A 15,362-nucleotide genomic window follows, 5' to 3' on the forward strand; every position below is an offset into this window, starting at 1 on the left:
AATATTTTTTCCATATTCTCTCTTATTCGTGTATGTTGTTGTTGTTATGTATGTTGATAAGCTTTTATTGGATTATAATGTACTGCTAGCACTACGCCAAAAACTGGAATAGACAGCGCACCTTAGAGGGTGCTTTATTACAAAAGCGCACTCTAAAGTGAAGCGAAAAAATAAGGAGCGAACAACTGGAATAGACAGCGCACTTTAGAGGGCGCTTTTGTAATAAAGCACCCTCTAAGGTGAAGCGAAAAAATAAGGAGGAGATAGAGGGACAACAATACAGGGCGCTTTTTAGAAAGCGCCCTCTAAGGTTACCCTTAGAGGGCGCTTTTTAGAAAGCGCCCTCTAAGGTTACCCTTAGAGGGCGCTTTTAAAAAAACGCTCTATAAGTCCATGTGCATTTCCAATTTATAAAGCGCTTTTGGAAAGCCTTAGAGAGCGCTTTCATAAGCGCCCTCTTAGGCCCCCTTTAGAGGGCGCTTTTTTTCCACAAGCGCCCTCTAAGGTCCCCTTTTGTAAACATTAAAATTATAACATAATGCGCGTTTTGTTATTTCACTCTCTGTTATTTTTGTTCTTTTTCACGTTAGGGTTCTCACTGCTACGATTTTTGCTACTTCTAAGGCGTTCTCCTTCCACCTCTGTTAGATCTACGACGTTTCCTCCTTCTATTAATTCGTTGTTAGCTGTTCGATTTTGACACCATAGGTATTTTTCTAATCTTCATATTACTTGGTTTCTCTTCTGACGTTCGCTATTGTTCATTTTTTGGTTTCATTTTTCTTGGTTCATACATTTATTGAGTATTCTCAACAATAATTATTGTGTTGCAATGCTAGCAATGGAGACTAGGCATTATGGGTTAAATTTCACCAACTGTTCCATTTGTTTCTCGATGTAGAAAAAGGAGGCAGCAATATCTAAAACACCTTCTACCAATCAAAGGTACACTATGCAGCTTATGAGTGTATTTATTCTAGCATACATAGCGTAGCTAGTAACTTAAGAAGTTTAGGTATGGATGTTATTTGATAGAGTAAATTAGAGTCGACTATTCTTCTGTTAGCTTTCAGTTAGACCATTATACAATTCTACATATATATTTTCTAGTCAATGTTTATCTTTTGTAAAAACTATATGATGATATATAACTATGCTACAAATTAGTGCATACCACTAATGCTTAATGCATGGTTCATACATTCTCATGCTATTGAAGTCAGAGATATCTGAAAATGTTGAGAAACTAACTCAATAAACCAAAATTGTTTTGGTTTCTCTTCTGAAATTGTTTTTTGTTTATTCTAATTAGTAATGGATAATACATGGATGTCTTCCAATGGATTGTCGAGAGAGTACGAGAATGGGGTATCAGAATTCGTTAAGTTTGCCGTTGCGCACGCCGAAGACCCCAGTAGAATGATATGTCCTTGCTTGGGTTGTTGTTATGGGAAACGGGTTGACGCAGTTCAGTTGACATAGCATCTAATGAGGCATGGAATTGATCGAAGTTATACATGTTGGAATTTGCATGGTGAGAAAAGTAACGAGAATGTTGAACCGGGGGATAGTACGACCTATGCCTCAAACTATAGTGGCGCAGATACATACGATTGTGATCGAGTTGAAGAGATTGCAGAAGCACTTGAAGGAGATCTTAAGGATTGTCCTGAAATGTTTGAGAGGTTGGTAAGTGATGCAGAGAAACCTTTGTATGATGGTTGCACTAAATTCACAAGATTGTCTGCGGTATTAAAGTTGTACAACTTAAAGGCGGGCAATGGATGGTCGGATAAAAGTTTCACAGAGTTATTAGCCCTTTTGAAAGATATGCTTCCTGAGGATAATGTTCTTCCCAATCGAACATATGAGACCAAAAAGATGTTGTCGACCAGAAGGTTGTATGGTTGAAAGATACATTGTTGAAGAAGCGATTGAGTTTTGTACTGAATATTTGTCTAATGTTCAGTCAATCGGACTCCCCAAGTCTCAGCTTGTCGAAAAGAAAGAAGGAAAAAATCTAATTGGAAATAAAATCGTGGCAGTATCAAGGGTCGAACGGGATCAAGTGCATTTGTATGTTCTGCACAATGAGAATGAGGTTGAGCCGTATGTTGAAATTCACAAGGATGTTCTCCGAGGTTTAAATCCCAATAGAAATGAAAATTGGATAGTACGAGAGCACAATCGATGTTTTATACCTTGGTTTAAGGATCATATTTATTAAAAGTATTATTCAGATCCCGCTTCAATAACAGAAAGGTTGAGATGCTTAGCATATGGTCCAAGTTTCCATGTTTTTTCTTATAGCGATACGCGATTAATGGATACACATTTTATACCAAAGAACAAGATGATAAAAGTACTATGCAGAATAGTGGTGTCACTGTGGTAGCTGAAGCAATGCACATATCAAGTGTGAAGGACTTAAACCCCAAATTTGCAAATCTGTCGTATTTTGGTGTTATCGAGCGCATTTGGGTGTTTGATTATAAGAAGTTTCAGATTCCTATATTTGGTTGCAAGTGGGTTGAAAATAATAACGGCATTCGAATGGATAAGTCAGGATTTTTGCAAGTGGATCTTAATAGGGTGGGATACAAAGATGAGTCTTTTATTCTAGCCTCTCAAGCTAGACAAGTGTTCTATGTCAATGATCCGAAAAGTACGAAATGGTCTATAGTTCTTTTTTCCAACAAAGTAATTGATGAAAACACTGGAGATCAAGGTGATATTGATGTTGAGATTGAATCGTTTACCAGAAATGATCAAGATGAGAATATTATATCAAATGATTCATATATTAGAAATGATCATAATGAGGGTATTTGGATCAATCCAACCGTCCGTGTTGTTAAGAGACATGTAGAACATATTCCAACCAAGAAAAGAAAGAGAACTTAGTGAAAAAGGTACATGTCAAATGATTTTAATTGTTTTCTTTATTACAGGTAAAATGACTTTTATTACAGCAAATCGAGTCAGTTGCATAAAAAAAAAGGTATAAACACAATTATATGATATTTATGCATAGAAAATGTTAATTCTTGATCTTATACTTCACCTAACTAATTTTATGATATTTTAGGTTCATGCTATTGATATTGAACAAAAAGAGGTTGTTGCTAAGAAGACTGCGGCTAGCAAAAAAAACATGCATCTCAGAGATGCTTTTGCTACTTAGTTTTATTTCTTTTTAAGTTATGAATTGGTTGTATATTTAGAATCTTTAGAAGTTAAACGATTATATATCAGTGGATTGTTGTATATGTATGGATTGTTGTATATAAGGCTTGTTAAATGCAATGTGTGAAAAAGGGCTTTAAATTATACAGTTTTAGGTGTACTGCTTCAATATACAGGTTGTCTAAAATAAATAAAAAAATATAGCGCTTTTTAAAAAAAAAATTTAAATAACCACCCAATTTAGAGGGCGCTTTCCAAAATAAGCGCCCTCTAAACCCTTTAAATTTCCATTTTAGAGGGCGCTTTCCAGTAAAAGCGCCCTCTAAACCCTTAAAAGTTTCCACTTTAGAGGGCGCTTTCCAGTAAAAGCGCCCTCTAAACCCTTAAAAGTTTCCACTTTAGAGGGCGCTTTCTTTAAAAAGCGCCCTCTAAAGTGGTCCTTAAAGGGCTTAAAGAGCCACTTTAGAGAGCGCTTTCACCAGGAAAAAAAGCGCTGTCTTTACCTATGCCAGCGCCAGATTAGAGGGCGCTTTAAAGCGCTGTTATAGGCCAAAAAAAGCGCCCTCTTTTCCCTTATTTGGCGTAGTGTAGTTTATGTTAACATGCTTTTTTTTTCATGGTTTTTGTAGGATTACAATTGATTTGTGTTGCTATGAAGAAAAAATACAAGAGAGGATGAAGCTGAAGTGAAAGATGTAAACTTGTGTGATAGACCTACAATGACATTCATTCAAATTTAATACAAGTTTGCAGCTTTCTCCTCAGTTTCATCCTCCTTTCATTTTACAATTTTGTCTTAATTTTTCAAGAATAATTAGTCATGAAGTTCTCACAATCTATGTTAATTAATTGATATTTTTGTTGATAAATTTTGTTAGTGAGTTTGTTATATCATATGTGATTGTTTGTTTCACTAACCCATAATTGAACTTGCATTCATTTAAATAGATTTTTGAGATAATAATCAGAACAACTAAATTATTCTTGAAAAACAACTTACATGACCCAATATTTTTTGAATTACATGCATTCATGATTTCCTCTTTAGCCCATAGAATTGGATTCAATGCCACAAGTTCTTCAAAACAATTATGATAAATGGATGTCAGTCTGAGTCTTTCATACAAAATTTGATGTTTATAAAATAAACTAGAAAAAAAAAGAGAAAATTAAATTTTGAGTGAAAGACTTAGAAGACATCCATTCATTATCATTACTTTGAATAATTTTGGATTGAATCAAATTATATGGGTTAATGAGGAAATCATGAAATAGAAGATGCATGCAATTCTAAAAACAATAGATTGTCTGAGTTATTTTTCAAGAATAATTTAATTTTTCTGATTAGTATCTAAAAAATTGATTTGAATGGTTGTATACGGTTAATGAGGGACTGGGAAAAATAAGCAATACCATATTTTATAATAAACTCTTATACATACTACCACGGTTGGAACAAATAGCCGTGGTGAAATGTTAACGCAAGAATGACTTTGTAAGGATTCGAACCTAAGACCTTTAAAATATTTCACAACTGTTGTTTTCTTTAACCATTGTTATAATTAGTGCGCTACCTAACATACCATTACGGTCACCCGTCCGTTATGGAAACCAACATACGTACAATCATACGCTACCTAACAACGGACATGAAACTGTCATTATATGTGTTTCGCAACCGTCATTATATGTATTTTATGTAGTAGTGTATAGTCTAACAAACATGCTTTTTTGCCTTATTGATCTCCTCACAATTTCTTCCTCTTAGACTCTTATGTTTCTAATTTTGGTTCTTCAAACATTGTCTATATTGTATCGGGTTTAAGGTATTCGACTACATCAGGATTGCATTCGATTACATCAAGCTTGTACCATGTTTAAGGTATTCCAAACTTATGATGATGATTTTGAACCTCCAAAAAAGAAGCTTAGGTTTAATGTTTGAAACAGTTTTGTTAAAATTGATAAAAATGAAAAAGAAATGTGTGAATGTATGAGTTGTAGGAGACTTTTACTTTCTAATGACGTGATGAAAGTTTACTTGCTTGAAAAAGAGAAATTGAAAAAATAGATGGTTGAGAATAAAGGTAGTGTGTGTCAGAGCTTTCGTTGTTGGACATGCTCAACTTCTTCTCGTAGTTTTTTCACTCTAACGACTCATTTTATGGATGAAAAATGGAATTTGGATGTCAAATTGTTGATTTTTGTTGTCATTTGAACCCTTCGCGTGATGAGTTTTGTTACTTCAATGACTTGATTTATAATACATTTGTTTTTAATCTGTCATGGATTTTATTTCTTGTGATCCCGTTACACTGTATGGATTTCTTTGCTAGTGGTTTAATATTATCTTGTATTGTCCGATAGTTTGAAAAAAATGTATGAGTCAGGTGAACCTTTGATTTTTGTACTTACTTTCATCGTCTCCTTCATCGTTAACCTATTTGGTGGTTCAATTCAAAGCTTTCATCGCAAATGGAATGGTCAATCTTAGAGGTTGGACTCGATTCTTTTCAAGAGCATGTTACTGATTGTTTCCTTAATCTACCTTCTATTCATCACGATGATTTGCTTTCACGCAAATGGATTGTGAAGCTTCTAGATTGTTTTCTTGTTTGTTATGAGGAGTTCAAAGCCATCCTTTATACACATAAGGGACAAACTTCTTAATTCCTAGTTTGTATAATGTGAATCACAAACTACTCTATTTTGGGAAGGCTTGTTGATTATTGTGGTAATAATGTGGTGTTATATTTTTTACACATTATTAACAATTTGCGGAATTTTTTAACCTTTGGAAACAAAACCTCTCAGCTTTAAACAAAATACTCATTTTTTAATACATATACTGACTCAACTTATTAACAAATGTTTGACTGTCATGCCACGTAAGTAAAGTTAACGTTTTTTTAATTTAGCGGAAAAAACCAAGTTAACTAACACAATAGTACTATGTAACATTTTTAAATTAAAATATTAAATTAAATTTAAAAACTTGTGACTAATGTTGAAGTTGTTTGATGTATTTCATATGCTGTAACCGGTTACCATCGGGTGTGTAACCAATTACATCTGAAGCTAACATGCATTCCAGTAGTAGAGAAGTAAAATTTTCGTAGGGGTAACCAGTTACCAAAAATGGTGTAATCGGTTATCTGTTTTGGCGTAACCGATTATAACACAGAGTTTTTGTCTTTTGTACTATTGTACCTGGTCATTTTACATTCCCATTATTGTGTAACATGTATATAAATGTGTATGATGCACTTTCACCGTAGTTAATGCAATATCTCATTCTCATTCTCTCTCTCTCTCTCTCTCTCTCTCTCTCTCTCTCTCTCTCTATATATATATATATATATATATATATATATATATATATAATATATATATATATATATATATATATATAATAGAATATAATATTTTGTTATAATTAGTCATAATTAGTTTCCTATAATTATGTTGTATCATAATTAGATAGTTGACCAAATGTTAGACATTGATGTCTATATATTCTATTCAGATCAATGAGAAGGACATGATTTCCATTATCTTACATGATATCAATCCTAACCGATCTCTCTCTCTAAAAAAGAAAAAGCAAATGCAGAAACGTGTTTCTTCTTCTCCCTTATTACAGTCAGTCGCCGCATGCTTCTTCTCCCTCCTTGAAGTCTGTCGCCGCAACAGGACTACCGTCCCCTGTACCGCCGCCGCCGAACACGAGAACCACCCTATTCTCTCACCTTCTGCCTCTATTCGTGCCGCCGTCGTCGCACCTGCAGCCATGTCTGAATCAGACCATTCAGAACACAGTGACGCCGATACCCACAAATCGGCTGATACTGGTGATTTCGACCAGCCTAAGAACATCATGTTTCGAGGTTCCAAATCGGAGTTTCATCCCTCTCTTGCCGTCTCCAATATTAGGAACCACATTCCTATTATTCTTGAGATGGAAAAAGATCAATATAGTACCTGGGCTGAGCTTTTCCGCATCCATGCTCGCTCACATCGAGTCCTATATCACATCATTCCATTTATCGAAAAAGAGCCACCAGTCGTTACCGACGCCAACCATGAACAATGGTCCACTCTTGATGACACCATTCTTCAGCGGATTTATTCCACTATTTCTACCTATTTGCTGACCACTATTCTGGAACCCAACTCCACTGCAATGGAAGCATGGAATCGCTTGGAAGATATTTTTTCAGGACAACCAAAATGCTCGAGCTGTCACTCTTGAGCAAGAGTTTTCTAACACTCGTATGGAGGACTTTTCCAATATCTCTGCTTACTGTCAGCGTCTTAAGATGCTTTATGATCAGTTGAGAAATGTCGACTCCCCTGTCAACAATCATCGCCTGGTCCTTCAGCTGATCTCTGGTCTCCCAGAAGTTTACCGCAATGTTGCTACTTTGATTCGCCATAGCAACCCTCTTCCGGAATTCTATCATGCTCGTTCCATACTCACTTTGGAAGAAGCCGGTATGACTAAGATGGCAAACACAGGCTCTCATGCTGCTATTCACACCACTTAGCCGAAATCTACTGAAGACACCTCTCAGCGTGGCAACCGTTCTCGCTCATGTGGCAACCAGGGTCGCGGAGGGGGACATGGTAACCACATTGCACCTCAATATGGAGCTCTCAACGATCCCTCACCTTGGTCCGCTCCTCCTTGGCAACAGCAACAACAGTACCTAACCTGGCAACCATAGGGTTAGACTCCACCACCATGAACTATGCCACTGTGTCCATATCCCACCTCTCAGTGAACACGCCTTGCCGGTCCTCCTAAGAAGCCATGCATTCTAGGACAACGTCCTTAGGTGTATGCAACCTCTACCTCATCTCAGATACCGATAGAAATTAAGACCGCAATGGACACCATGTCACTCCACACTCATGACAATCGATGGTAAATGGACATGGGTGCAACATCTCACACAGCTGCATCACAAGGTAATATCTCGTCTTATTTTCCAGTAAGTAATTCAAATCAGAAAGTCATTATTGGCAGTGGCCATGGAATTCCAATTCACGGCACTGGACACACACAAATAACCACATCTCACCAACCACTTCACCTTAACCATGTCCTGCATGCCCCGAAAATTATTAAAAATTTAATTTATGTGAGACGACTCACCACTGACAATAATGTTTATGTTTCCTTTAAACATTTTGGTTTTACTGTCTCTGATTTCAGACGGGGATCACCCTTCTCAGATGTGACAGACGTGGAGATCTTTATCCAGTTACCACTCCTCCCAGTTTTGTCGGTCTCACATCCAGTGTTTGGCATAGTCGTCTTGGTCATCCTGGCGTGTCTATTTTGAATTCCCTTTGCAAAAATAAGTTCATATGTTGTGGACCTTTTAATTCTTTTGTCGTTTGTGACTATTGTGTTTTAGGCAAACAGGTTAAATTGCCATTTTTTTATTCTCAAACTACGACTTTGATGCCATTTGACATTTTACATAGTGATTTATGGACGTCTCCAATTTTAAGTTATGCTGGTCATAAATATTATATCTTAATTTTAGATGATTTTACAAACTTCTTGTGGACTTTTCATATTAGCATAAAATCTCATGTGTTTGAAACGTTCAATTCACTTACTTAACTCATTCAAACTCAATTTTTGCAAAAAGTCAAAACATTTCAATGTGACAATGGCGGTGAATATAATAATGAGCTTTTTCAAAACTATTGCACTGATCATTATCTAGTTTTTCATTTCTCTTGTCCCCACACATCCTCATAAAATAGGAAAGCGAAACGCAAAATAAGAACCATTAATAATATGATACACATTATGCTAGCTCATTCTTCTGTTCCGCCCTCGTTTTGGCATCATGCTCTTCACATGGAAACTTACCTGTTAAATATTATTCCCTGTAAAACGCTTCATAACCAGTCACCAACATAACTCATGTATCATTGTGATCCCACCTACACACATCTCAGAGCCTTTGGTGAAACCCGCTACCATTCGAACAGTGTTTACCATTGCTCTCTCCAAATCCTGGCCCATTCATCAACTGGATGTCCAGAATACCTTTTTACATGGTGATCTTCACGAGATTGTTTACATGCATCAGCCATTGGCTTTCCGCGACCTCCGTCATCCAGATTATGTATGTCGGTTAAAGAAGTCATTGTATGGTATCAAGCAAGCGCCTAGGGCATGGTACCAATGTTTTGCTGACTATGTTGCCACCATTGGCTTTCGCCATAGCATATCAAACCACTCCTTATTCATATATCGACAAGGTTTAGACATGACCTACATTTTGCTGTATGTAGACGACATCATCCTTATCACCTCCACCCAGGTCCTCCGCCAATCAATTATGTCACTCTTAGCATCTGGGTTTGCAATGAAGGATTTGGGCCCTATGAGTTACTTTCTGGGTATTGCAGTATCTCGTCATCCTGATGGCATATTTTTCAGTCAAAGCACTTATGCTTCAGAGATCATTGAACGTGTTGGCATGACGTCTTGTAAACCATCAGCCACTCTTATTGACACCAAGCAGAAACTCAGCACCTCCTCCGACACTTCTTATGAGGATCCCTCCTTGCATCGGAGTCTTGCAGGGGCCCTACAGTATCCCACGTTCACTCGACCTGATATATCATATGATGTTCAACAAGTTTGTCTTCACATGCATGCCCCTCGTGCAAAACACATGCTTGCTCTTAAGCGCATTTTGCACTATGTTCAGGGCACCTTACATTTTGGACTACATTTATCCCCATCTCTCATTACAAAGCTTATCTCCTACACTGACGCTGATTGGGGTGGATGTCCTTACACAAGACGTTCTACATCTGGTTATTGTTTTTTTCTAGGTGACAACCTTATTTCCTGGTCTTTCAAAAGGCAGTCAACTCTATCCCGTTCCAGTGCTGAAGTCGAATATAAAGGGGTTGCCAATGTTGTCTCCGAATCGTGTTGGATTCACAATCTTCTCCTAGAACTCCATTTTCCTATTACTCAGGTCACTTTGGTGTATTGTGACAATGTAAGTGCCATCTATCTATCTGGTAATCCTGTGCAGCATCAGCGCACTAAGCATATTGAGATGCACATTCACTTTGTTCGGAAAAATGTAGCTCGTGGTCAGACTTACGTCCTTCATGTTCCCTCAAGACATCAGATCGGAGACATCTTCACTAAAGGACTTTCTCGCATTCTCTTTGATGATTTTTGGACCAGTCTAAGCGTCCGTGAACTTCCCGCTTCAATTGCGGGGGTGTAATAGAATATAAAATTTTGTTATAATTAGTTTTCTATAATTATGTTGTATCATAATTAGATAGTTGACCAAATGTTACACATTGATGTATATATATTATATTTAGATCAACGAGAAGGACACGATTTCCATTATCTTACAATATATATATATATATATATATATATATATATATATATATATATATATATATATATATATATATATATATATATATATATATATATATATATATATATACTCTCCGTCCCATATTATAAGCAATTTTATCTTTTTAGATTCATTAAATAATTAATGTATCTGGTCTATATAATAGACCAGATACCTTAATTATTTAATGAATCTAGAAAGGTAAAATTTGCTTATAATATGGGACGAAGGGAGTATATATATATATATATATATATATATATAATATATATATAATATATATATATATATATATATATATATAATATATATATATATATATATATATATATATATATATATATATATATATATATATATATATACTCCTATTTCACTCTCCACACATCAAATTTACCCATTCTAAGTTTGACCAACTTTGTGGTTGCTTGTTTTTAACATTTGACATCAAGAGTCTGGTTCAGATCCACAAACACCTTGTGTAACATGAATTCAGTTTTCAATGAAAGAATTCCTGCAAATTTACCCATTCTTGATGCGAAGAACTATGACAAGTGGTGCAAGTAAATGGATGTGTTGTTTGGCTACCAAGATATTCTTGAGGTGATCAAGAATGATGTTACTTCTGTTGTTCAGAATGCTACTGAAGCGTAACAAGCAACACATAAAAAAGAGAAGAAGAAGGATTAGAAAACGTTATTCTTAATTCATCAATATGTTGATGGTGACAACTTTAAAAATGTTGGTGATTGTGATTTGTCGAAGCAGGCTCGAGAGATATTAGAAAAAACTTATACAAGGACGGACAAAACAAATGTATTATTCTAAATAAAAAAAATCTCACAATATTCGACGCTTAATAATAAAAAACTCCTCCAACAATAAACAAACCTTTATTTTATAATAATAATTAAACTAAGGTTAATTTACCCCTATCTCCAAAAACTTGAGCAGCTATAGAATGAAATAATATCAAAAGTAAGTCAAACAAACAGTACTGTCATTATTTATTTAAAAATCAATAAAAAACATATAAAAATACTTGCTTTGAATTATTAAGGGAGCAACAATGGCAGTATCACCTGTCACCGATACTATTTGGAAAGGCGTCAATTCAAATACTTATTTTAAACACTTAAATAATAATTATTGATATAATTAAAAAGAAACCCCTAGTATTTTTTATATATAAACAAACCACTAGTGATAAAGCCAACTCATAAAAGAGAAGCTTAACCCAGTTTCTAGCTGTTTTCTTAGTACTCCCAATGTGTCTAAATAGTAGTACGGATATTTTTTCAGCAAACTAACAAATATACCACTCTCCAATGCATTCCAACAATACCCTTTTCAACCTTTAGAAAAAAAAATATCTCTCCACTCTCTTCTCAACACTTCTTCATACTCATAATATCTCTCTCGTACTTGTTTCAAATCTGCAAACATGAGTAACAAACAAGACATGATGAAAATTCAGGTACACACTTCTTCTTCTTCTTACTTGCTCTTTCTTTTAGTCTTGTGTTATATGAAGGTAACTTAACCTTAAATCTGACTAGAGTTGTGTTCTTATGTGCTAACTGGTTTTTTGCTTTTTTTGTTTCTTTTTGTAGAATTGTCTTCTCAAGGTTAATATCCACTGTGAAGGTTGTGAGCAGAAAGTAAAGAAACTTCTTCAGAAAATTGAAGGTACATTTGAAACATGTCTCTTGTTCTTGTCTCACATCTTAACTTTATTATGTTGGTTTTGTTTAAAACAAAAACATAAACTTTACTATGTCGGTTTAACATTTTCCTATGTTTCTTGACTCTTTTTTAATTACATGTTGACTTGTTTTATACATTCAAAGTTTTCGACTTTGTTATGTTTTTGTGTTATTAACACATTTTGTGTTGTTTTTTTGTTGTGGTTTCTTGCAGGGGTGTATTCTGTGAATATAGATGCAGAACAAGGGAAAGTTTTGGTGTCAGGTCATGTAGATCCGGCAAAGCTCATAAAGAAGCTGAAAAGTTCAGGGAAATATGCTGAACTATGGGGTGGCCAGAGAAGCATGGTGTTTAATCAAAATCAAAACTTTCAGCAACAGCAACAACAGCAACCTCAGTTTAAGAACGTGCAAATGGAAAACAACAAAGGAGGTAAGAATAGTAAGCCTCAGAATCAAAAGGGTCAGAAAGGTGGTGGTGGTGGTGGTGGTGGTGGTGTTCAAGTTGCGCAGTTTCAGAATCCTAAAGGGGGAAAAGATCTGAAAGGGGCGAACAAATCTCAGAAACATGTCAATTTTGACTTGTCTGAGGATGAGTTTGATGAGAGTGATGGTGATTTTGATGACTATGATGATGAAGATGATTTTGATGATGATGATGAAGATGATGATTTTGGCCATGGACATGGTCATGGTCATGGTCAAGCTAATGGCAATGGATTTGGGCATCCTATGCAAAATAACAAGATGATGGCTATGATGGGTAATGGCCGTGGGCCACAGCTAGGGCCTGGTGGTATGATGAATGGGCCTGGTGGTATGAACAACCATAAAGGTAATGGTTTTGGTGGTGGGGGTGGAGGTGGAGTTGGTAATTATGCATCTGCCAAAAAAGGTGATGTTTTAGATCTACCTATGCAGATGAAGGGTAAAGGTGGAAATTACGGCGAGGTGAAAAATGGGAAAAAAGGTGGTGGCGGTGGTGAAGATGGTGGTAAAAAGAACAAAGGAGGCGGAAAGCAAAAAGGGGAAAGTGATTGGGAAGATGATAAAAATAGTAGCAAGAAGAAGAAGAATGGTAAAACCAAAAATAGTGGTGGTGGTTTTCTAGTAAAGTTTCTAGGCCTTGGAAAAAAAAGCAAGAAGGGAAGTGCAAGTGAAGCAACAAACAAGAACAAAAACAATGGAGGAGGAGGTGGAAACAAAGGGAAAGAAGGCAAGAAAGGTGGATCAAAATTGGATAAACTTGATTTTGATTTCCAAGATTTTGATATCAGTACTCCTCATGGTAAAAATGGTAAATCTGGAAATGGAAATGGGAAAGGTAATCCTGCCAAGGTTAATAATAATGGTCATGGTAACAATAATGGGAATGTGGGCCAAATGGGTCCAATGGGTGGAATGAATCAGATGGGTGCGCGGATGGCTCCGATGGGCCAAATGGGTCCAATGGACCACATGAGGCCGGCGGTGCAAGGGCTACCGGCTGGGGCGGCGGCCGCGATGAACGGTGGTTATTATCCAGGAATGCAGCAGATGCAGATGCAACCGAATCCTTATCACCAGCAGCAGCAACAGCAGCAACAACAGCAGCAACAGCAATACATGGCGGCTATGATGATGCAGCAACAACAGCAGCAAGCGAATATGAACAGCATGTATCCACCGCACATGATGTATGGAGGAGGAAGGCCACATCCATCAATGAACTACATGCCACCACCACCAATGCCATCACACCCTATGGCAGATCCTATAACTCATGTTTTCAGTGATGAGAACACTGAGAGTTGCAGCATCATGTAAAATAATTAGTTACTCCATTATTTACTAGTGACTAGTTTGGTTTTCAGGTTCTATTATTTTGTCTTTTCGGGTCCATTAAATTTTTGTTGCAGTGTTAGGAAAATGTGCAAGGTTTAAGGGATTTATCATATGCGGTTTGTTTTATTTCTGCTGTGTCCTGTGTTATGAGCAGAACATGGTGCCATTGTAATGTAAGTCAATGAATGACAGTCTCACATGGCATTTGGTGACCAATCAATCCTCAAACCTTATCTTAATACCTACTAACTATGGCTTGACCAAGTTATTATTTCTTTATTTCACTTCTCTTCCAGAGACATTTCATAACAAAAACAATAAACAGAAAATATTAAAAAATTAACATTATTGAGGAAAATGGAGTAGGGGTGTGATACTCTATGTTCTATATAACATGCTCTCTTCCTTCTGTCTTCTCTTTTATCTAGTCTAGCTCAAGTGATGAAATACAAAGATGGTAGACATGTACTTAAAGTCTCAGGTTGTCAATTTGAGTTCTTGTGGGAAGGTAAGAAACATCATATGGTAGATATTCCTATGAACAACAAATTGGTAGCAGCACTTACCACATGGTTTGACCCTTGCATTAAAATGCACCTTTGAACTATGCTAGAGTGTCCAAACGCCTCAAAAGAAGTGAGGGGAAACGACTTATGGAAGAAATAAAACTTGAGCAATCTACCTATCATCCCTACCATCCCTTGAGCTTTATCTCTCCCCTCCAATTCATGCATAAGAGAGAGACTTTTTTTCTTTTTATATCATGTATTTTTATGGTACATTTATACAAAAATTACAAATGAATAAAAATAATATATTTTAAATTTAAAGTTAAAAGAGAATAATAATGATTTCAATCAAAATAAGAGGGTGAGACCTACAATTTATTATCGCCCCTAAACTACTTTAAAAAATAATTTAATATATTTTTTAATTTCGAATGATAATTTTGGATTCATTCTAATTTTTTAATTTAAAAATAATTTATATTGGTCTTTAAATTTTTAAAATCTAACATGTTAGTTATTTTTATCTAATTAACATCAAAACAATTCAAAAATCCGTTTTATTTTAATTGATAAAGGTGAGTAATATTTCAAGGGTAATACTGTACAAGTTAAAAAAACCACAAATAGAATTTTTTTATTAAAAAAAAAAAATAGAATCATTAATTATAAATTTATATTAAATTGTCCGCACAACTTCCAAATTTTTTTTACTT

At 35.7% G+C, this 15,362-nt stretch overlaps 2 protein-coding genes across 2 annotated transcripts; both read left to right on the forward strand.

The window, feature by feature from the left end:
• Positions 1-9,479: 9,479 nt before the first annotated feature.
• On the forward strand, positions 9,480-10,463 carry LOC127095459 (uncharacterized mitochondrial protein AtMg00810-like). The gene has a single exon (XM_051034144.1). The coding sequence runs from the start codon at positions 9,480-9,482 to the stop codon at positions 10,461-10,463; it is 984 nt and encodes a 327-aa protein (XP_050890101.1).
• A 1,352-nt stretch (positions 10,464-11,815) lies between these two features.
• Positions 11,816-14,356, forward strand: LOC127091277 (heavy metal-associated isoprenylated plant protein 34). Its single transcript, XM_051029870.1, has 3 exons — positions 11,816-12,087; positions 12,224-12,299; positions 12,531-14,356. Exons 1-3 carry the CDS (start codon positions 12,055-12,057, stop codon positions 14,120-14,122), a joined length of 1,701 nt encoding a protein of 566 aa, XP_050885827.1. The 5' UTR covers positions 11,816-12,054; the 3' UTR covers positions 14,123-14,356.
• The last annotated feature ends 1,006 nt before the right edge of the window (positions 14,357-15,362 follow it).

The sequence above is a fragment of the Lathyrus oleraceus genome, chromosome 6, assembly GCF_024323335.1.
Source record: "Lathyrus oleraceus cultivar Zhongwan6 chromosome 6, CAAS_Psat_ZW6_1.0, whole genome shotgun sequence".
In the NCBI taxonomy this organism is placed as follows: Eukaryota; Viridiplantae; Streptophyta; class Magnoliopsida; order Fabales; family Fabaceae; genus Lathyrus; species Lathyrus oleraceus.